The 25,239-nt window shown below is 36.7% G+C and overlaps 1 protein-coding gene across 1 annotated transcript; it reads right to left on the bottom strand.

The window, feature by feature from the left end:
• Positions 1-908: 908 nt before the first annotated feature.
• On the bottom strand, positions 909-24,906 carry LOC139736180 (phospholipase B1, membrane-associated-like). Its single transcript, XM_071646915.1, has 14 exons — positions 24,849-24,906; positions 21,666-21,766; positions 16,539-16,593; positions 13,633-13,691; positions 12,274-12,341; positions 11,394-11,437; positions 9,797-9,911; positions 8,959-9,154; positions 6,719-6,810; positions 6,259-6,328; positions 4,818-4,922; positions 3,826-3,921; positions 3,241-3,306; positions 909-2,037 (listed from the first exon to the last, which is right to left on the bottom strand). Exons 1-14 carry the CDS (start codon positions 24,904-24,906, stop codon positions 1,789-1,791), a joined length of 1,374 nt encoding a protein of 457 aa, XP_071503016.1. The 3' UTR covers positions 909-1,788.
• Between the last annotated feature and the right edge of the window lie 333 nt (positions 24,907-25,239).

Here is a 25,239-nt window from a genome sequence, read left to right as displayed (position 1 = left end):
TATGAGGTGAATATTTCAAAAACCAATACAGCGTAACATATACATTAACAAGCAAATGTTTAATTAAGCTCATGACAAAAAAAAAGAAGTCGACAGCAAAATTAATGCCGATGATAATGACAACAATTAGAACAATGATAACCATTATGATAACAGTCAAAGTAACAGAATGACGGTATATTATCATCGCAATAAATATTTTATTTTCATTCACGATACATGAATAACGATTCTCTGTATAGTATGTCAACTGCATTGTTTTGCTTCTTCATTGATACCACTACACGTTTCCCTGTCACATACACGTACGACGGTAAAGCACACGTTTTCTTCAACATTTATTATGAACAGTGATGTTAAAGAGATACAAAAGAAAAAGCATAATGCTTTAGTAAATGCTTTATTGTTTACCTACGATTTCCCTGCATGGTTACAATAATTCATGTGCTTTCACTGCAAGTAGTCTGCGATGGCTATTTATTGACAACAGTCATTTCTAAATAAGAAGAAAACTATACACACGGGAGATAATATAGCACATAAAGAACTTATGATAAACAGCGTTTCTTTAATTCTTCATGCAGCAGCATTCAACACCTTCTCGACAAGGTTTTCCGCTTACGCGTCTTTGCCCTGAATTGAGAAGAACGATGTATGGAAAGCATACATAATTATGATATCTTCTTCAAACGCAAAAAAAAAACACCCCGGAACAAAACATTTAAAAAAGCACATGTTGCCTATGACTGGGACAGGACCAGATATTTTTCGTCGACATAATTTACAAAATAGAAGAGCAAATCTTCTGGCACTACCCTAAGTTGAAGGGAGATTCAACGACCTCCTATACATTTGCTGTTCTCCTCTTCACACTCTCCATTCATAATTATAACCCTAAAGAACCCTGCAAGTCACGTGGTCCGTAGCTGGAAGACATCTAATACTGTATTTCTTGCCTGCGTAAACTCATTATATAAGGAAAAAGAAAAAGAGATCAATTGCACTGAATGAAATCGTTGCTATTGCACCTGATGCATTTAGACGCAATTTCTATTTGGCTGAATAAATAATGATAATAGATTACTTTCATTTACCGAAAGATCAATGAATTGTTAATCATTTTGTGCTGTATCAACGGCGTTCGACTGTACAGACAAGCCTGTTAAAGTGTGATCATTCCACACTTTATTCACGTTAGCTTTGATAAATAGAGAAAGATCAGACGAATCAAACGCAATGGACGACGCTGACAAAATCAGACCTACAAGTATATAGTTGTACATAAGATGAAAAAGCTATGGAATTTTAGAATTTTCATTATCTTGCAAATCCCTAAGATGCTATAATCACAACCATAATACACGCAAACTGGTAAATTGAAATGATGATAACGACCTTATAAATCTCCCATGGAACTGTTAATTCATACTGATCTTCACCGAACTTCCCTTTTTCTGGGGCATGAAGTCAATAACATGTACAGGTATACCCTTCGCATCAAATTATTGTAGTCTTGTTACCTACCAACGACGACTCACATGCAGAAGGGAAAAGATTGTAGTTGCTACATCGATCAAACACATGATTTTGATGACAATGTCGTGTATATACCAATGAGAGAACTGTGAGTTGAGGCACAAGTCCGCCTCTTACAAAACTATTGTGTTTGGTGAAAACACGCGGATCTTTAGAATTTCAAGACATTCTGATTCTATGTCCGATTTCGATCAAACGTTCATCAGTCTACATGTCTGATTTTCTTCCGTATCAAATGCCTGTAATTTTTATTCAAAACGTAGCGTAAGTTGTATTGGGCTTCCTCGGTTTCTTCCAGGCACTCACGAAGATGGCGATTACGACGATGCTTACGAGGACGCCCGAAACGGCTCCGACGATGATTAGGGTCTGACTAGTGAAGCCACTCTTGCTGGACAGGGGAATGTGCCCAGCGGTCTCCTGATGCGACGGCATCTCTTGTTGATCGCTCTCCCCGATATGGACCTGGCTGTTCACATTGGTGTAGATGTATGGGAAAACCTGGCACATGCGAAGAGAAGGAATAAAAACACACACACACACACACACAAAAAAAAAACGAGAACTAGTTTATACTATTGTATTTACACGCGACATTATGCATCATTTTTCGTCATAAGTTACATAGGGCTGCATCCTTACTTCATACAGATGATCATTGGCAACGACGTTTTAGCCCTAATCTGGCATACCTGACCTGTGCAGTCAAGGTACAGTGACTCTAGAATAAATGATAGAAGCTGGAAAAAGTGCGTATAATCGTAAGGAACTGGACCACAATCAAAATGTCATATTTCAATTTTGTCAGTCTCTGAAAGAGGAAAGAATTAACTGCTTGATATAATAGTCATGCTATTAAATCTCATGAACTATTGTGACAATCACTATTTGTGTTATGAAGTATAACTATTTAGAGCTCGTTTTGATTTTCACCTTGACGGAGCAGCAAGCGTAAGAAAACTTAAAAAAAAAACAATGTGCGAACAGTTCTCATCACTCCATATAGACTTTGTGTACTCATCTGGTTGTTTGCCTTTTTACAGTTTCCTTGACGATAATGGTTGCAGAATTAAGAGCGGGGAAGGTGTGGGAGGGGTATCCCCTGCCATACGAAGGATCTTTTGCATTTGTGGAATTGAAATTCAAAGTTCTGATGCATACTTTGGGTGGAACATCGGGTAAAATTGTCAATCAAGGAAGTAGGAAAGATAATTATATTATGTACATAGAAATATGAAATAATGGCCATGGACGATATGATGTTGATTTATTTCAAAGGAGTATGCAATGAAATTGTATGCTGACATGTAATGATGTACTGATCAATAGAATACCCTGCATGATCATCACATTGTGGCCAAAAGAATATCGAAATATGTGTCATACATAATATCTAAATATGTGTCCTACATTTATCAATAATTCTACCAATTTTCTTCAGATAACCTGAATATGCCCACAAAAACAAAACAAATCAAAACTTCCAAACCAAGAGTCTGTCGATGACACCATATGTTTAACAAAAGACATTCGAATGCACTTTTCCAAGACTGAGCATATTAAACTTGCATGTTTCCCTGCGATGTTGTCTGTAGATCCTATCAGTAAAACATGTATTTTCAAGTTTTTTGTACTTTTAGGGAATGGTGCATTCTCAGTCTTATGCATACATGCGACTGATCGGATATTTGTCAAAAAATATACCTCAGATGGGCACTGTAGTTCTTCTCCGGGTACCCATTCTAGTCGCTTGGACCCAACTGGTTCAAACTGTCACAGAAGTTGTGAAAATCGCGTCAATATAAAATAAGAAATACAGAATAAATAGACAAAAGTATATTTCAGAACAATGTTCATGTATATGGAAGAAAGAAAAATGAACCCTTAAAAAGAACATGTGCATGCTATATCAACAAAGTAATCTAGAGTTTCACTGTTTTCCAGACGACATAAAGAAAATATGACTATGGAACGAGACAATAGAAACACTCGAGATCATCACTATATTTTAAGAAAAGAATGCTAATAACTCGGCTGGATTTGACTTGAAAATTTCATCATGTTTTATATCGAGACATTGAAAGTTCGCGGACATTATAGGCTATTGCTACTTAACAAGACGCGTGTGAAATGACATAATTAATATGTACATTTGGAATCAAATGAATTAAAAAAAAAGAAGAATTAAACTCTAAACAGACAATACCTATTTCCACGGCCATCGCAATATTATATTCATTGTTGTACCAAATATAACACTACATCCTGCTGAATGTAATACTTTCTTACCAGAGAATTCCAGTTGGCCACGGCTTGAGCTGTCTGCCCTTTCTGACTGAAGTGAAAACAATCGGGAGCGAAGTATGAAGCATCCGGCTTTCCGTCCTGAATGGCGATATTACGTAAAAAAGAATTAATCATTGACCATTTCACTGCGCCACTGTCATTGACAACCTCTCTACATTATGTAATGTCAATGAAGTTCTGTGCTGTTGGTCATCAAAAGGGCAAATGGTTGTATAAATATTCATGAGTTATCATTCATCCTATACACGCACAAGAATTCAATTTCCCATGCAAAAAATTGTTCATCGGCTTCACGAATAGATAATGACAATCGACTGATGATGCTTTCTTGAACTGACAGCGAATTAGTGTCCCTTTCTTGCAGGAGGGATAACCGTTTGTTAAAAAAACACACACAATGCTTTTATCAACAGTGCGTATAGATATAAGTCATTCAACTCAGAACGTTAGTCATGAAGGAATCACTTATATTGTGAAATGCCTGCCGTCTTCGAGTATAATTTTAAGATCCTGAATTCGAATTTCTTCCTGTTTTCCCGTGGTTGTCCGGCCTAGAATTATGGAAGAAATAACCAATATATTAATAACAACTCCATTGTATTACTGGAGATAGCACTCAAATAGGTACATTTACATCTTAAGATAAGAAATGCTCGTGCTTCCACATCGATCTAAAGCTGTAGTCATTGCTATCTTCTTACTAAAGTTGTTTCTTTTTTACCATACCCATCGACAGCATATTATTTTCAGTACCTGGGTTCATCATACTCAAACCTTTGTACATCGATATGAAGAACACTTTATTCACGAACAAAAAACATCGAAACAAAGAAAGAAAGAAAGAAAGAAAGAAAGAAAGAAAGAAAGAAAGAAAGAAAGAAAGAAACAAAGCACCAATTTCCATGTCATGCCGGAAATTTTCCCGTCTAGATATGTGTATATGAAATGAGGGAATGTTCACGGGATGTTCTTACCGGCTTTCGAGGCAACGTTGTTTCGTGGAAGAAAGGCTGGTACGCCACTGTGAAGTCTTCTTTGTTATCGAAATATCCGCTCTCTATGAATTCCTGAACCATTTTCTGTGGAAGAAGAAACAACTTCTTGATATCAATAACCCTGAGAAATAAGCATTTTTACAATAGACGTCTCTCGAGAAATACATGTAGGCCTAAATCGTCTAGAAACTTCCCTCACTTAACGAAAAAATAAGATTGATAATAAAGTTTCCAAGGAGGATGTCATGTGTGAGGTGAAGAGTCAATGTAAGTGTCTCTCTCAGACCTGCATTGGAGAATGACAAGTCCATACAAGGGGCCGAATGCATAAACGCTAGCAATTGCTTGTGCTAGCCTTTTACTCGAATCCGTATGCATAAAAACAAGCAATTGCTTGCGAGCAGAAGCTTTTGCTAGCAAGCTCAAGCAATTGCTTGCTGCCCGCAAGCAATTGCTTAGAGACCAAGCATTTGCTTAAAAACGTATGCATAAAACGGACCTGTTGCTAGTTGTTGCTAGCAATTGCTTACGATTTTCCAAGCTCTGTAAAATGAGCTTGAGCTTTTGCTTAACCGGAACGTACCCTTGTAAGTAGCCTTTTCATATTTATGAAAGAAAGACCATTCTTGTGAAGGAGTGGTATAAATCTACAAGAAATTACTTCTAAGTAGTGTAAGAAACTTTTTCATTTCAACAACAGGAATTTCCAGTGGTTAGCACGCAAAATGTGATGAAAAACAGGTAGGATGTCTGACTTCAGTGGAGAGCAAGGAGACCTCTCTCCACGTGCCATCTGGCAGATCCGGGCTACTGTAAGCTGCAGTGATGGGAATCAGCCAGTAATACGTGTGTGTGTGTGTATGTGTCTGTGTGTGCATTTCATAGCTCTTGTGCTATGTCAGGAAATGTTTCCACACAGACATGTCCTTTCAAATACATGCTGCCACACTCGCCTTTGTTCTTGTGTTCGCACAGGCGTGACGTCCCTTTTGTTGAAAACGCAAGCAATTGCTTGCGCGGGACAAGCAAAAGGTATTAGCATAAGCAGAAGGTTATGCATATGGATTTAAGCAATTGCTGAGACCTTTTGCTAGACGAGCTTGTGCTTTTGCTTGAAGCAATTGCTTACAAGCAATTGCTTGTTTTATGCATTCGGCCCATGGTGACAGTGTCGCATTGGTAAGTTTATGAAACATACAAACGTAGAGTAAATCGAAAAAGAAAAAAACATATACACTGTGTATTCCTGCGCACAAATAAGCTCTTCTACCATAAACGAACAACACAAAAACTTAGTACCTTTCATGATCCTTAACATACAGGACCACATAAAAATCAAATTTCGCATGCTTAATCTTTCTCCTACCCGACCGCCTCTCTTATATCTAAATCTACCTTTCCAGCAGTCTTACAACCTTACTTGATACTCCTTGGTTCTTTGGTACACTTCCTCATCTCCTCCATCTTGAGATAAACATTTGCAAACTATCCTGAAATACAAGCACAGAAAGGATAATAATAACATTTCACATATACAAGGAGATCATTTGACGATGGCCACATTACAAACAGGGGACTTTTACATTGCCATTGGTATCGTTGCCAAACCTTCAAGTAGTTAGCAGTTTCGGAAATTTTGATTCTCTTTAAAACTTGTTTCCCATCCCTTTTTCTTTCTTTTTTTTCTCTCTCTCCTATCAAGTACTGTGTTTAAAAGGTGTTACAACAATGTGTCATAATTGTGTAAAGGTGCCAAGTTGAACCAATTTTTCTAAAGTGTAATATAATGTATCAGGGTCAACATAGGAATTGATGTCAAATTGCGTTGTCAGACCATGGTGCATGCAGTAACTTAATAAAAAGATGAACACAAAACTTACCTATGAACAAGGTTACACGTCAAACTTCCTCCAAGTTCTGGTAGAACATATGCATTCATTACACCAACCAAGTTCACAAACGTCCGTGGGACCTGCCATACACAATGATAAAGCGTCAATATATATATATATATATATATATATATATATATATATATATATATATCTCAAAGGGATTGTAAATAGTATTGGTTGAGATGAGAATTGGGCTTTTACCTTACTGCGAGATACCAAGATACCACTTATGAAATAGTACAGAGCATACCATTTTAAGAGGAATTCAAAGTTTATTAGATGAAAATTGGTTTTGGAATTGCTAAGACATCCAAAAACAAAGTAAAACAAAGCGATGCTACTAAAAGGTGGGCCCACGTTTTATTAGGAATGCTCTGTTTTAGATATCTCGGCCATTTTAAAACCGATTTTCATCGAAATGTTGAATCCCTCTTGGAATTAAAAATGCTCTTTCATATTTCATGACAGGTTTTTCATTATCTCACCAAAAAGATACTAGAAACCTGAAGTTAGGTCTCAATCAAAACTACACGGTCCCTTTAAACAAACAAACTAACAAAAATAAAGTAACTCTGAACCTGGACAGATCGCATTACGTTGATATACAGTGTATACATGAGCATGCTGTGTGCAATTTCATGCATGTTCATACATCAGGCGGACTGAGAGGAAAAGAGTAAACTTTAACATACAATGTACTTTGTACTAGTACGAAAGCGTAAATATTTTATCCAAATCTGAATACTAAATATTTTCGAGGAGCCTATTCCAAATTAGCAGGCTTTTCTATTCGGCTCATTTCGTTCCTCTTTCTATCTTATTGTCTCGCATTTTCTGCTATCTCAAAGAAATGATATTTTGCAAAAGTTTCTTTGTTTGTTCTTGTTGTTGGTATTGGCATTACCTTATTATTATACTGTGGCTTAGTGCTTGCGTTGTATCATTATTGTGTTACATCATTTGAATCTGAAACAGCACGATATATATGTGAAATTATGAAAGTCGAATGTGAAACAATAAGGCTATGGAAATTTATGGTTTGTTTTCTTCTTTCAGCTGTCAGAAAAAAGAAAGATTTTTCGTTTTCTGCAGAACACTCGTGAGGCGAATCTTTTGTCCACATCTCTTAATTTGCATATTTTATGTGGTAAACGCGTAAACGTGTAACTCCCTAAAACCTTCTTTTATATGTCATGTTGTGTTTGTAATAGCCATTCTATTCATTACGTCACAATCAAAGCTATATAGCGTGAATGTGGAGTGATATTGCACTTTAAAGGCAATTGAGGAAGAGGAAGTTATAAAAAGAAAAAACTCATTCATGTTTACTATACTCATGTTTACCTCGTTATACTGTGAGGGTAAAAAAAAGAAAGATACTTGTCACAGACTTCATTTCGTAACGCCATTACTTATCTGATTTGGTTGATTTTATTTTATTCCTTGTTTTTGCAGAGAAGACATTTACTAAAACATTTCAATACATTGTTATATCACTCCACATTGCACATGACATTGCACTATACTTCTAAAATGATCAACTACAACACTTCTATAACACGAAGCAACAACAACGAAACTGGCAAAAAGGAATCACACGCAGGAGGAATCCTATAGTAAAAAGTACACAGTAGCCTAAATCTGGGATATCCAATGTACCAGAAGAAGCAATAAGAAAAAACAAAAGGAAAACAATACTTCAATATCTACTTGAAAAAGAGAAATGAGAACGGCGATGCTGACATGATATCAACAGTCTGGAGTATTTACATGGTTCGCATATCATTCGATGGAGTATGTAACTATAATAGTTTCGGTCATGTGACTGCTAAATTTATTGATGCTATCATATCCTAGATTTACTTCCTTGACTGCACTGACTCTTCTTTTCTTGTCACGCGCATATTAGCCGAGGAAAGTAAATGGGGGAATTCAGTGCTGAGTGTAATGTGATGTTAGTAGCAGGTGACGTGCATCCGCGTTCACGAAACAGTTGGCTTCTGTCATTAGTAAATGCAAAACTAAGTAAGATGTCATTTTCACTGGAGTCAAGATACGGTATAAGATATAATTCTATGTCACGAGATATGTTTACAAATGTCACACAAGGTGAAGAGCTGTTTTTGTTTTTGTTTTGTTTTTATGATTATTTGTCCGCTCACATTGGGGATTTCCGTTATCATAATGCTTTCTGTTCTGCGCTGGATTATGTTTTATGAACATACCTCATCATGGAACATTTGGAGTGCCTCCTGGACGAAGCCAAGAAATGCGGCGGGCTTCGAGTTCTCCCTATTGCAACCACTACAGAGATCGTTGCCTCCGATGAAGAGGGTGATGAACTTCCAGTCGTTCTCCATATCGACGCGGGAATCGGCCTTGAGGTCGTCGATCAGGCGGCGAGCTTGTTTTGGCATGTCACTGTGTTGTTTTAGCGACATAATATAGGTAAATGAAAGAATACAGATACCGCTGTAGAGAAATAAGGGACGCGGCTTACATGCTACAGAATGAAAACCTCCTCAATATAGAAGATTGCAGTCATAAAAGTTGCTACTACAACGTGTTCGATCAGTATACCACTTCACAATTTTCTTGTCTATATTATCAGATGACTTGTTATAGTTCCCTTTGCAACTAAACGTGAAGGTTTGTCTGAGTCCTCAAAGCATCCTGAAACTAACCTAAAAAAGAGAAAATATCACGATTAATCTGCTGAAATATGATATGAGTTGGTATGACGTGATATATTACATTATGATAGACCGATGTAAACAGATTTGATGTATAGAATAAGATATACTGTATAAACAATGTCGAGGTTGACAATAGTTACATTCAGACGGTGATCCTTAACATCGAGGATAAGCTAACTTCGAGGATAAGCTCTATGGGGCGCCAAGTGTCGCACGGTCGATTTCGTCGATGAAATGACCGATTTCGTAACGAAATCGACCGTGCGACACTTGGCGCCCCATAAAGCTTATCACTAGAGTTAGCTTCTCCTTAAAGTTTCATAAGAATCACCGTCTGAACGTAACTATGGTAAGAAATAGAACTCACTCTGCTGTCGCTCCGACCACAGCATGATTGAAATTCTTGACTTTTGGCTGTGTGAAGACCACACCCGATCCGGTGGAGAAGCCAAATATATCGGGATTGTACTGTCTTAAGATATCTGCCAATCGGGGACAAAAGATGTAATCAAATCAGAAGAAAACCAAGATTTTCTTGGGCAGTAAAAATCTGGCTCGACAAGGCATCCATAGTGGCCGTGACTGCCCAACTCCTATTTACTAGAGTTACACCGCATACATGGTACTAAAACGCTCTCTCTCTCTCTCTCTCTTCTCTTCTCTTCTCTTTTCATTGGATTTCAATTAGTTTTTTCACTTTTTGCATCTCTTCACTTATTTACTGACAATCCCTAAATTTTGCTTTCCCCATCGTCGTCGTCGTCATTGACATCACGCAACTGTTCAGGATGAATTCTCCTACGCATTTTAAAGTTCTCACTTCCAAGAGTTAAATCACATGTTTACCAGTATACAAGAAAAATGCTGCCTGTAATGTATTAGTATATAATCATCACGTCTCGTCAAATTGCACCTTGCATTTTAATGTATCCAGTGTATTATGTTGAAGAAGTATCACGTAATGTATACATTTGACTGTATTTGAAAAACGCAAAATGAAATAAAATATACAAACTATCGTCTTTGCTTATATCAATATCACGTAACTGTATTGTTCATCGGTTTGCCCTTTTACGTAGATCCACATAAAATCGTTTATCAAGGTTATTATATCTTAGACCATATTGATACACACATGATAAGGTAAACGTCACAAATTAATAATGAGGTGCTCACAAATAAAGGCCTACATGCATATCATGATAAGCTGCGATAAGTTAGCGAAAACACGTGCACCACCGTACGTTCAAACCTTATGCCACACGCTGTGTGACAACAGTCACTTGAAAAGGTATTTTTCCTCTCTCCCTCTCTCTCGGCGCGAGTAAAGCAAGAGACGTGAGTATAAGTCTCGTTTGATATTGGTAACCAAATATGATGACAGTAACAGAAATAAAACCCATGATGCACTTTGGTCGGCATACTTTCCAATCTCCTACTTATAAAGTCGGTTCTCTAACGCCTTTCGATACTTAATTAAAAGGCATTATTTACCATTTGCAGATGAAACAAAAACCCAGCTTTACCGCTTCAAAATAGTCCTCAAATGTGAGTTAGGGATAGAAACAACCAATGTTAAAATTTTAATCAGTATATTCAATTTCAAGTATTGTTGAATACACGAAATGTGAACAATGGTTATAATAAAAATGTTTCCAGAGCAAACTGCCTACAGTTTTGGTTAAGTAAGAAAAATAGTGATATCTCCTTATATTTTAGGTTTTATTGTGAAATATTTATATATGGTAGGATGATTCGTGATGCGACTGACCTATAGGCCTATGCATCAAATGTGATATCTCAAACGTTTTTTAAATCACTGCTCCCAATGGTAAACAGTACCTTTAAGGTGTCAAATACATGTAGTTTTGTTGAGCATTAGAATAGGATTAAGTCAGGAAAATACGGAGAGAGGGAGAAGGAAAGAGAGAGGTGGGGGAGGGGTGGAGCTACATTAAACTCACTTGCCACGGTTCCCACAGAGCTGATGTCATCATTTCCTCCAATGCTGGTGGAAAATATACACACGAAGTGTTCTGTATCATGCATCAAAATCAGAGTGAATTTGTCTACGGAATCTCAACTCAGTAAAAAAAAATCAAAAATCAAAAAGTTTTCTTATAATCCCAAAGACTATTAACTAGACTTCAGAAACTGACAGAAATGTCAGAATTCAAATGTATTTCTTCCTTAATTTTTGCGAGATGTGCCAATATCTTATGGGAAACATTGATCTGTTGCTATGCAACATATTACCTCTATAAGACCAGCTAATCATCACATGACAGCGAAGTTGCTGTCACAGAATATTTTTCAACTCATTAGCACTGTCCAATATTTAATATTATTGCGTGTGCGTAGTGTCAGAGTGTTGGTACACCTGTTGGCCCTATAATCCAAAATGGGTTCCATGACATTGACGTCTGCGACAATATTACTTCCATGAAATATCTACACGCTAAAGCCAAACATAAATTCTACCCTCAAGCATTATAACCCTAACCCTAAGTCCTTGGAGAAAATAAGACGGGAGCAATTGTCGCAGGAGCAATTAATGTGTCACTCAAAAAATGATGTTCAGTTTAACGCAGGGACTCGTAATCGATCTTATCGCACCCAAATTAAGAAAGTTGTATTTTGAAATGACCCTGAAGTTGAAACCACTACTAATGTGCGCTCTCTAAAGACTTTTTCCCCCTCGATTCTTTACATTGGGTACACTTTTGTATTAGGTTGGATATCTGTTGAAACATGATCAGAGGGCCGGTATACTTCCTTTCAATTTCTATAAAATAATGGAATACAGGACTACATTTTGTATTTCCTTGCGTTGGAAGCACGTACCTTGCTGAAACTCCCCAATAGTTAAGCATGACAGGTAGAAAGATGAGCGCTTCGGCTGCATATGCCGTCTGCAAAGAATTTAGTGGGGAAATAATACCAGCCTCTTATCGAATTGAATGTACGGTTAAGATAGAGTCGAGATGCAATCAATAATATATTATTAAGATACAAAGAAATTAACTCTACGCCAGGACACTCGTTTCAGGGTACGACACAATAAATCTACATCTATCAACAGCCAATCTACGAAATATAGTTTACGAAACGTTCTTTCGGAAAAAAAGGGAACCCAAATGAATTAGTAGGTTTTGTTTGAGAACATCGACGTAAATTTGCCGTTGCTTTATGATTTTGCCGTTCTGGTTGCAAAACCGTGGACACTAATTTTGGTTCAGCTTGAAAACTCGTCTGCTTGCCAAGTGTGGCTTTCTATGATATTAAAGGACAAGTTCACCTTCATAGACATGTGGGTTGAGTGAATGCAGCAATATTAATGGAACACATCAGCGAAAGTTTGGGGAAATTCGGACAATCCGTTAAAAAGTTATGAATTTTCAAAGTATCTGCGTAGTCACTGCTGGATGAGAAGACTACTACAGGGTATGATGTCATATGCGTATAACCATATAAAGAAAATAAAAAGAGAACTTCACATAATTCTACTTTTTGAATAAAGTGCATATTTCTTTGACTTGCTACTGACATATGTTAAGGGTAATATTATTCCCCCTGCCTTCTGAAAGAGAGAAGTCAAGTGTTCTTTTCTTATGCGAGAAAAGTGAAAATATGTTGAATTTTCTTTATTCTTTCTTTATATCGTTGTACTCATGTGACATCACAAGCTATAGTAGTCTTCTCATCCAGCCTTGAGTAAGCAGAAACTTCAAAAATTCATAACTTTTGAACGGATTGTCCGATTTTCCTCAAACTCTCAGTGATGTGTTCTACTAATATTGCTGCATTCACTCAACCCACATGTCTGTGAAGGTGAACTTGTCCTTTAAGAAAGTCCGTCGAAATCAGGGTGAAAATGCCTTAATGCACTATTCTATAACAAAGCAACAACCAGTAAAAAAGGAAGAATATGCTATCAACTTTTAAGCATCACTTTCGCAAACATATCTCTTAAAATTCTTGGATCTTTTTAAACTTTTTATACTAATCGATACAACTTAGTTACTGATATTAGGATTTTTTGTATAATCATCAACAAAATTACAATTCTAATCAGTCACTTTGCCGCATTATATTGATCATAATAATTGCTATAAAACATATGCGATATCAGTGTTTTCTAAACATGGTCAAACTTATTAAAATCATCACATATCGTCATAAGCATCACTGCTGTATATCTACCGACAGAGAATCACCGATCGCTGCTACCACGTCAATGTCCCCTGGACGTAGCCGATGAACTGTGAAGCAGAGAAAGTCAAATCGGGGAGATTATGAGACCCACATCAATTTTAGATACAGCGTGGGGGGGGGGGGGGGGGGGAGGAGGGGATGGAATGGGAAGAATTAGGGATGCAAAGAAACCGATAACCGAGGTGAGATCGTCATGGGTGCTGTTCGTTATCACGAAGGTTTGTTAATCCGAAAATAAAAAGAAGGTGCGTACGAACTAACCTGCGGAAACACGAATTTCATTTCATTTTCAGAATAACGAACCCTCGGAATAACACCCCCCTTTTTTTCAGATTATGGAACCTTCGGAATAAATCGAAACTTATTTCATTTTCGGATTGACAGATGGCCTTCGAGAAAACTTTGGAATGTTTATGACGAACCTTATCTCATCTTCGGATTAACGAACCTTCTGAATAACGAAGTGTAACCGAGATTGTGACACTGAGAGAGAATAGCATTTTACTGTGTTATTATTTTCCAGTTCTTTACACGAACCCCGATGACTATAGGCCTATACTGGTAACCTGATTGTGCAGCCCAGCTTTTTGTACGCGACGCGGATCTGCAAAACGATTTATTCATATATTCATATATCTATTTCTATTTATATATTTATTTACTTATTTATTCATTAATTTATTTGATTTTTTATTTATATATTTATATATATATTTATTTATTTATTCATTTATTTCTTTATTTATTTATTTATTTATTTATTTATTTATTTATTTATTTATTTATTTATTTATTTATTTATTTGGGGCCCGTGGTGACAGCGGATGAAGCTCGGGACTCTCCGACAGGAATCCCAGATTCAATCTCCGCCCGGTGCGAACATTGATAATCAAAGTGTTTGACCCATGTAATGTGATATGTCACCTGTATGACACCAATATAGGTGAAGGAATATAATAAGTAGGTCTATGTCTGGTTATGGAAGACTTGTAAAGATAGCGAAGTCCTCCCAAGGAGCAGCTCTATAGCTCCGAACAAACTGCACTTAGGTAAATCAAGAGCAAAACATTATCATCTTTTATATCAGATTCTAATCTCACATCATATCAATAATTGCTCGTATAATTACCCTTAGTTCAGAAAGCGGCCTGTTTCTTCGATTATTATTAAGACACTTGAACTCAGCCTCCTTTGTTACCTCTAATATTAGATCTAGATCATAGATCTAGCTAGTATTTGAAGCTATGATAATCAATAGGTCTATTTAGAAAACAAGACTTGGCATGTAGGTCGTATAGTTGTCGTTGCCGTGTTTATTCATTAGATTAGGCCGGTTAAAGGTAGCACTTGTGATAATTTTCTACCAATCCCTGGCTGTACGACTGTCGCTAAGCAGCGTAAACCATTGCAAAATCACAACATGCACAGATCACACACAGATCTAGCAGAACAGAGCGTCCGGGAATATCATGGCGATGCCTTCGATTTCGAAAGAATAGTATGTGAACTTAATAAATAATCATCCCCATGTCATTTAATAGAACAGAAATCATTACTTTTTTTTTTTAGATATTAGGGGGCTTTTAAAGATTTCTTAAGTCAGTTCAATTCATACTGTAACATAGAGTTAGGCCTAGATGAAATAAGAGAGCTCACAGAAAAAAATGTTGTTTCGACAACGCTTTACAAACAGTAGCTTCTAATTCTGTTTGAACAGATTTTCATGTGCATTTGTCGATATTATGTTCTGTGAAAGTGGAAATAGTCCACCAAGAGCAATGTTTGCTGGTATACGTCTCAAATACTCATCAATCATAGAAGCTTCAGCTTAAAAGTTTTGATAAGCTATAAGAAAGACGAATAGATACCAGGCAACGCGTAATCAAAGTGGGCATGTAAACAAAACTACAGCAGTATCTACAGGAGAAGAGAGCGAATAATGATTTACAATGCGGAAGATCTGTGGTATAGAAACGTTGCGGCGAAAATAATGTATGCATTTTCGAGCTGTGCCGAAGTTCTCTTCCACGGAATCTGTAACATGCAGTTCCTCGTGGTAACAAAACAGCATCAACTTATGAGTGTTTTGCGTTAACGTTTGGCTGTAAAATACGTTAACAATATTATCATGAAGAGAACACACAGCAGAATACTGTATTCTTTAAATGAATGCCTGTTCTATTCTCCCTCGTCGACCTCTCTGTCTTTCTCAATGTCAACCACTACTGTTGACTTTGCCTCCTATCCATTTCTATCAAACACTACTGAGATTCCTGAATGGAAAACGAGAAAACGAGAATGAATTAATGAGCATTTTATAGTTTCGTTATGAGCTCTTTCACATTATCGCAATCAAAACGATCGATAATAGTCTATTATAGTGTCAGATAGCGGAAGTTCCCAGGTCGTTATGTCTTTCCTGTTACTGCGTTCGTTAAAGTTTATTTTGAATGTATGATGTATATTAATGATGTCATGACAAATCCTTGGTCAAAATATAATTCCATTTTCAGATAAAGCTCGTGTTAATTCAAAGTGGTGAGATGAGAAAAAAACACACACGATAATTTTCAAGGGGGGGGGGGGCTATACATCGTTGATGCAATACCAAGTGTTATTAAGATAATAAGTAGCCTCTTCAGTATTTGTCAGGCTCTCTCAAGGGGTCCCTCTTCAATATCCGTGCCAGATTATTCCTTATCGTACATGTGGGTCACCCAGACACTGTTGGCCAAACACATTGTCCTTAGGTATTCTATATGGATGTGCTGAATTTAATCCCAGGGTCTTCTGTTCAAATAGTTCCAAGCAGTGACAAATATACCAGCGCTATATACCAGACGAACTTCTTATGTAATAATGAGGGATGATTAACATTTTGAGAGATCACTTGCCTGATGTAGGTTTCTCGGGGGAGACTGACGGCTGACAATTGAAGCTGATCCCATACTGTGGAAATAAAATCCGGTGGTTAATAGAACAAGACTGATAAAATCAAAGTAAAATCAACATTAAACACCTGTCTAAGCACAGACTATCCCCTCTCTTTTCTCGTACATACATGTACAATAAGTTCAAACGTATTTCGTTTACCATGAAAGTGTGAACTGAGTTATGATATCAATTTCGAATAATTTCAAATGTGTTGCGTAAACTATATGACTTATAGCATAATCACATGTTATTCTAGAAAAATTCGAAAAGCAATGATAGCAGATACAGAGGCTTTTGGTAATTTTGATGAGTAATATTGTCCGAGATTGTTGTTGGATTCACTGATAACTCTATAGCTTTGTAATCAACCAGAGAGCCAAAATCCCTAATAGGATCTAGGGTATAGCAATGGGTGGTTAAGGTCAAGCTATGTGCCTCGCAAACTTTCCCGTGGATGATACAGGGCACAGGCGTGAAGGGGGCGTATCTCCTCGCTAATCAAACCCAAAAACTTGGACCTTTGTACTTGCTCTTTCAGTCACGCGTTGCAAATGGCCAGCGAGCAAAGACCAATGGCACCGACTGCCGTCGATTAGTATGACAATACCCTTTAATCTACAACATTAAATCTATCTGTCTTTAAAAAGAAATAAACAAAAACAACTTGTAGGGTCACGAGTGTAATCAGAATCGGAGATAGCACCTCACAGTGTTTGGATTTAAATCAGAAATATCGATGTTTGTTATGATTCTATGCCCAGGGGCCCCCGTGGTAAATAGACTAGATACGACCTTCTACATACCTATAATGACAGAGTAAATCACAGTACAATACGGAGATGTGGACGTTTTCTTGATATAGCGCCACCGATTGCAAGGTACCTTGTGTTGTCTACTATCCACTGTGCTTAATCAGCTAATTGAGCTATCGTGATTCATAATCACACACTATTTTATGTGTAATGGGCTTGTGCTGAATCCAGATATCCATCTGGGGCTGATCAGACTCGCGAGGTAATAAAACCTTGCACGTGCAAGTCACATAAAAAATGTAAAGAAGATTGACTTTCAAACTTTCATAATGAGAACTGTTTGCGGGGCTTGTAGAAAATTAATATTCACCACCTTGTCTTGACACTACAACTTATCACAGCAACGTATCTGTATTCCCTTGCAGCTTTTTCACACACACACACACACGCACAAAATGAAACTTTGTTTATATTCGAGGATATCATATAACAGCAATTTAACAAAAATGCACGCAGTACACGAAAGCTGAACTTCTCGAAACAGATATCAATCATTATTACAGATTACTTAACACGTTATCATTGTACAATGTTTGCCAATTAGCATGCTATTTTTTTTTTTTTAGCTCTGTATCGATGTGCAAATACAATGAGATTGTTGTGTGGTACTGTTATCATAAAATAGTCACCTCAAAAGTCAATATGGAAACAGCAAGCACAAGGCGATAATCCCACCATTGTTCCCATTATTTCATATTTGGTATTCCGTATTCTCTCAAGCCGCATAACCCTACGTCAGTACAGCTCTTCACTTCCCTACTTTCCCATTGTTATGCGATTTGCGAATCCAGTTTCAGGACCTACCATTGGTCATCCACACACCCATTACACACGCCACCACCGCCACGCTCATGCGCACATGCCCACTTGGTATCATCTGCTGCGTTCGCATGAATATTACGATGGGGATAGTAACTAGCCCTGATGAGGGGATTTTGTTTTGATAATCGTTATCATAATCCTATCATTAGGAAACTGGTACAGTGAATTCCACTGATTACGTTGAGTCGTGTAGATTAGACGGAACTGGTTACATTCATTTAACTGGCATAATATGATAAATTAAAGAACTGACAAACTTATTGCCAATTTGAGAGAGAATCTCTGATGAGATGCCGATTCAACAATCGTACTGAAACAATGACTAATGTCTTAGTAATAACTTCGAATAATATATTATTTACTCATTATTTATCTAGCGATCCACGTCCAACAATCTTTGCTTTTTAGTGGATTACTATTTTCCATAATCGAATCTCCATATTTTCCGCACGACCACGAAGTATATATGTATTGTTCCTCCTAATAGTAATATATATATGTATATATATATATATATATATATGTTGTTATATAATTTATCTCGGATACAACATGAATCTTTTGCAAATGTTTGAACAATATTATTTCATGACATGTATACTTTGTACTACGTTCTGATTTTCGTTGATTGGAAATAAACTATGATTGAATTGAATTGAATTGAATTGAAAATCCATAGATATATAGATGTAGCAATTGAGAAGTTTTTGAAATGGTGTAGCTACAACAAACAATAGCAAAGGAACAACGAATGGTTGAACTGTAAGCGAATGTTTAGGAACATTTATATGAAACATATACAATGTATACGTATTATAGGCAACATCACATTAAAAAGTTACAGAACTGACCACAGAAATGTGGTTTCTGGGCTGGAAGGGTATATAGATTAGTACGTGGCGGATGCGATTTTTGTCTTTAAATATTACTATATGTTGCCTTCACTTTCTTTAATGTGATTTGAAGATAGGGAATGAATTGAACTCACGAATAAACCCAATTTCATGTCTTATGTGAGACCGAGCCCATGAAGTTCAATCTATTATCAAAAATGATCACAATGGCTGTAATACAATCTACGAGTGGCGCCCTATATTGTCACTTCGTGCCACCATAGAGTAAACAGACATTATAAGACATTTTACGCAAGAAAAGAACAGAATTGTGGAAAGTTTATCACTTAGAAATTCAATACATAAGTATAAATGTAAGAGACTTAGTATGTTTGATGATTATGTAGAGTTATTACAGTCTAATTGGATAAATGCAATTATTTACTGGATTGACGTTTGGTACTTATCCTGATAAGTGTATAAATTAGTATTGTTGGATTGACATATAAACACTTGTCTTGGAAATGCATGTATCCCGGACAATGATCTATTAGACATACTTGATTAGTTATAAAATGTGATATGTCCTCTGGACAAATTAATGGTTTATTGATTATTGCAACTTTAAACTTCAAATTATGTAATACGTATCCAGGAAAAATATGAAAATTAGTACAGTTTGATAATCACTTCAGCAATCAGAAATGTAATACTGTGTATGTGTACTGCATTGGGAAATGATAACGGTGATTAATTAGATTTTGTGTGATTGTTGTCAATCATCAAAATTTGTTGTAAATATAGCTACACTGTAACTATTGTTCACTGTTATGTAAGTGTGTCATTACCTGCCATTGTGTCCACAATAGAACCGTGGATCTGGTACAATATGTTTAGTCAACATGTCTTTTGTCTAGTTTTATTTACCAATAAAAACTTGATTATAATAAAAATATACACAATCACAATAATCACATATTGGAGTGTCATTATCTGCTTGAAAACTGAAGAATTAGAAATGTTGCTACACTTGATATCTTATTGCCTGTACGCTGCACTGCCCTTTTCGGACCACTGACAATTTCTCCTAACCATGTTAATAAACAATATTCTTCTTTTTCGGAATCGTCCTCGAAAGAATATGCTTTTAACACATTCCTTACATTCTAATCATTAATTTTGTCACCTTTTTTCAACATTGTTTTTCACTTTATATGCCTTTGAATGTGCATTCCTCAATGCTATATTCAACTTTGCCTTCATGCGTCGTTAATTAACAAGAAAGGGGAAACCCACGACATGTTCTATTTTTACACGTGATTACTCCGTACTTGAACGAATTGTGAAAGTGCACTCACTTAATTCCGCATCCTCTTTCGCCCACGTTATACACTTATAAAACAAGGCACATTATGGTGTCAGATGCTTAAAAAGTGTTTGAATAAGACATACCGACACAATAGCAGGGCCTATGAACGTTTCTAGTATAGACGTTTTCTGTAGTAAAGAGTTTTAAGTGAGGACTAAATAGAAAGGCTCATGCCGACAATAAAGAGGAGAAAACGAAGGCAGATTTTTTTTTATCTGTTTGAAGCACCTGTTACTTGAAGCATTTTACTTGAAGGGTGATACTTGTACTCATACATCTATATTTGCTGGAAATGAATGTAATTGAACCTAAACCTGAACCTGAACCCGTCCTCATTAATTTGGCTTGTGCACTGCTGCGGTGCCGGCCTACCATTTCGGGACCGACTTATGGATCGGAAAGAGAAGGTCGTTTCATTTGTCAGTGTTTGTTTACTGCGAGTTTTCTGCCTCACTTTCGATACTATATATAACCATGACAATGAGGTCTTCTCCAACGATTACTACGGAAATCAGGTTGGAGATTGTTGCCAATTCGGTATCCATTGACAATATCGCTTATCTATACTAATCTGTCAGGAGAAAATGAAAACCCGGTGTTTAACCGGCCCACTTCACGAACCATATCCAATTTATTTCACGTGAAACGCTGCATTGAACCTTTTGGTCATCATGTACCTTGTTAACTCAATCATGTCTATGATAAAGTGGTTCAAATACCACAGTGAACAAAATGATTTCAAACTGCTATTCACGCAATAAGTGATGAGTGAAATAAAGGCCACACAAGTGAAGGTGGCTGATGAAACAGTGGACGCTGATGTGGCAAGTCAATTTCTTCGATGAGGTAGAACCTTTACTGCGATATTATGACATGAATAAAGGAAATGCATTTTGTGCACGTGTGTAGATTGTCTTCGTAGAGTCATGGTAGTATTTCGATTGATTGATTGATTGATTGATTTTATTTCTGCATTTCTTGTTCATACATACATGTAATACAAAGTCAATTGAATTGAGAACAACATTAGGGCCTACTGGAATCTAACCTTTGAAACGGATAATTAATGAATTCAAATATACGGTTATTCCATGATAATACAAGGTGAATACGAGCATGATAGTAAGATGAGCTTGACAAATCCATATTTCTGAAGTGGAAAAAATACCGGAAAAGAAACCAACTCGGCAAGATTTTCTCGTTGAGGGAATATGAGGGCACAAACTGAAAGTTCTCTGAGCTACATCATACCTCATCGTCATCTCCAAGACCACTGTCCGCCGAAGTTTGGATGACGGCTTGGTAATTCTCCGAATAGGCCTCAAATAGCTCGCGGAAGTTCTCCTCAACTCCTGCAAGAAGGTTGAAGAATGGGGAAAAAATGTTAAAGAAATGAAATCTGATTCTCATGCGTGCTGCTCGATATTACAAAGCGTGATGATAATCACGAATGCAATACCGGGTATCCTGACAGGTGAATGTATTAAGTGCAAATTCATATCACTGGCCAAAGAAATACTTGATAATGTTTGCCTGCGTATGAGGCATACACATGGAAACATAATAATATACCCATATACCTTCTTCCGCATAATTTCTCAGGTAATCATTTGGAAATTTGGTAATACGAGTTATATTTTGTTAACGGAATTAATTTACACATCAATTTCCCTTCTTTGAATCATGTACATTGTAATCTGCTTACTGATATTTTATGTGATATTACCGAAAAGAATCTTGATTTATGTATGAAATTGTGTTGGAAGAAAAATTAATCAAACAAACAAACAAACAAACAAACATTCATGAATGTACATGTTTGTATAATACACACACAAACAAACAAGGATATATAAAACATATAGAAGGAGAGAGGTGGAGACGCAAATTATATTATATCATACGCTTTTGTATGCCTTATTTATATAGCAATATTTCTTTAACCTATGTCTTCTTCTCATGACGAGATATATTGCATCTTTCTGTAGGCTCATCTCCTTTTATTCTTTTGTGACTCTGTTGCTGCGCTTAGATATTAATTCTAACAAAAAAAAAACACATGCTCAGTAATTGAGAAAATCATGCAGAAAAGGGAAGAATTTAGTTAGTTTTTTGGCAGGATTTGAAATGATAATCATTATTTTTGTTGAAAATTTCCCAAATATTCCACCCATCTTGTGCTCCGGAATAATGATTAAAATCTAATTTTAAAAATGCATAATAATTGTTCTCTGTTCATCCAGTAATCATTGTTGGAAATGAAGTTATTTATAAGAGTGAAAATTTCATATTGCTTGTATAATTTGAACCCGGCGAAACCGCTATTGTATTTGAAGGGGATGAAATACCATGAACATCCATTGTCCCTGTCTTCGCTGTCTCTTCGTTATCATTTCCGTGGCAAAAAAAAGGAGGTACGATGTGTTTCACACGTATACGGGAACATTTTGTGTCTCCAGTGTGACAAATATGCATGTCCTGGTTTTCCTTACGTGGTGGTTATCAGACTCGAATGTGCCTTGTTAACTTGTATGATACAACTATACAGTCATCTAACACACGCTAACTCAGAAATTTGACAACTGCTTCTTCTTCTTGTTGTCATTTTAAGTATTGATAAATTGTCGTATATAGCCCTAACCATGACTTTCTCAGTGACAGCCCGTAAAACACGATTTTAAGGGAAAGTTTCCCAACAATATGTGTAAATTCGGTGACAGAATTTTAAAAAAGGAGATTATAATAACACAATACAAAGTGAAAGTTTAAAAGTTTAAAAATATTACGTATAGACAACTCGACATTTCATGATGTTATTGTAGAATTCATAAGAACATCAAACAAGTTTCTGAATGAATTTTCTTCTTCACCGAGCTCCTCCGAAGGGCATGGAGCACAATGTTTGCTTCAACGTATTTTCGGAACATATCAAAGGCATGTTTACTTTCCATAAGGAACGAAAATTCGCCTTTCAATACTGCCTGGTGAAACAACGAATGATTCATGAGGCAATAAACTTGTTTGACATGAAATAAAGCAAGGTCAAAATCCGATGAACATTTTTGTGGAGAACGCCGTGAGAAGAATTTTTGTTTAGTTTGCCTGACTGATTTAACGCGTTGGAATCACGAGTTCTGACTAGAAACGTTTGTGTCGAGCGTTTTTGCCCGAGAAAAAAAAAAACTCATACAAAATAATTATTACACTGTGATGACTCGTGGAAAATACAATATATCTGTACATTTCTTGACTTTGAATCCCAGACAAAGTGAAACCCTCCATCGGCATCATGCATTTTGAAGAAACATGACTTATAGGAACATTTTTTTTTTCACACGATGTACAAGCCACGCTGTGAGCCAAAGTTATCGCTTCGTAAAGACTAAGTGTTGATAGGTTGTGCGACGTTTTGGATATCTGTAAAGAGGGAAAAACATCTGAAGACTATTCAACACAAATACACGTGTATATACTGAACAATATTGTTTACATATAATTGCACTCTTTTCAATAACATGATGCCTATTGGGCCGGTCAGGATTGCCACCTGGCTTCGCTCTCGCTGTTGATGACCAAACTTGCAGGATAATCACCGCCGAACCTATTATGAATTCGGTGATCATGGAAAAAAAAAGCGCAATAAGCTGCGGAAGGGGTAATGATATTCTGAGGTTGCAGTTTCAGTTTCAGTTCAATTTCAAATCTATATATTCCATTTAAAAAAAAATATGAATTATGGTGGGCCTACATGTACAATGTATTTTGCGCAAAAATATACTCTATAAATTCACAGTATAACAATCACGATAGTCCTAAAAGTATTTGAAACAGATACAAGGAAAACAAAGATATTTGCAATACGTATTGCCAGTTAGAGAGAGAGAGAGAGAAAGAGAAAGGATATAATGCGGGAGTCTACCATTTTAAGCAGGTGCATTCTTGATAGTGATGGCAGCCTCAGGAAAAAAAAATGAAAAAATGAGATAAGCGATTTGTGTCTTTTTAAAAAATTCAGTAAATGAATAATCTAAGGCCCCAAAAGAGTGACAACACCCAAAGAAAACCCCATTTTGGCTGCGTCTACAGGTGATGCTTCAAGTTGGGCACTGTAACCATGCAGGGAGGTGGAACTTGCTGCAATAAAGGTTTAGAAGACCACGAGAGTTAAAAGCATTTATTTTGGACATAATTATGCAGTCTTAAGATTTCAGGTAGGAAACGGTTTGCACAGGACACGGTCGGTGTTTTAAAAAAAAATGATGCAGAGTCCAAACCAACGTCTCTCAGTTTCAAGACACAGTATCCATCAGTAAGGTTCTATAGGATGATTATATTTAAAAAAAAACAACAACAAACAGTTGAGGCATTATGAGGCGGATAGGCCCCCCTTTTTAAATTTCGAAGATCCATATATACCAGCACATGTAATCTCACCTCCACGAGTCGGCACCAAGAACAGAGCAAGAAAAGTAAACACCCGCAGCATCGCCATGGTTGTCTTCGTCTGAATTGTGTCGCGGAGAACCGCTTGGTTTTCAAACGATTTATCGTCACGGGATTTCCTGATAAGTCATTTTTACATCTCGAGTTGAGGGCGCCAAAGAAGGTGCGTCAACAACAAGGTTACATTATCTTTAGAACTTCCTATTGCTCTGTGGCATGGCGCATTACCGAAACAGAAGAAGGGTGTATAATAAAATGAAATGATAGGCCCTATAGGTCCATTATACAGTACTTGCTATGTAAAATCCGGACAAATAAGGATCTCAGTGAGATTATCACACTGCCATGTTGAGTATGATAATGTAATGATGTGTTGGTTTTA

The sequence above is a fragment of the Diadema antillarum genome, unplaced genomic scaffold, assembly GCF_040938485.1.
Source record: "Diadema antillarum isolate AM-2024a unplaced genomic scaffold, OU_Dant_1.0 seq00000633_RagTag, whole genome shotgun sequence".
Classification (NCBI taxonomy): Eukaryota; Metazoa; Echinodermata; class Echinoidea; order Diadematoida; family Diadematidae; genus Diadema; species Diadema antillarum.
The sequence above is the reverse complement of the archived record's forward strand: the minus strand, read 5'-3'. Positions and strand labels throughout refer to the sequence as shown.

Coding starts and splice junctions, on each gene's coding strand:
- LOC139736180 (XM_071646915.1), bottom strand. CDS start 24,906: ATGGCGATGCTGCGGGTGTTTACTTTTCTTGCTCTGTTCTTGGTGCCG. Junction 16,594..21,665: donor GTCTTGGAGATGACGATGAG/GTATGATGTAGC, acceptor TTATTTCCACAG/TATGGGATCAGCTTCAATTG. Junction 6,811..8,958: donor TCCAAATGTTCCATGATGAG/GTATGTTCATAA, acceptor TGTGTATGGCAG/GTCCCACGGACGTTTGTGAA.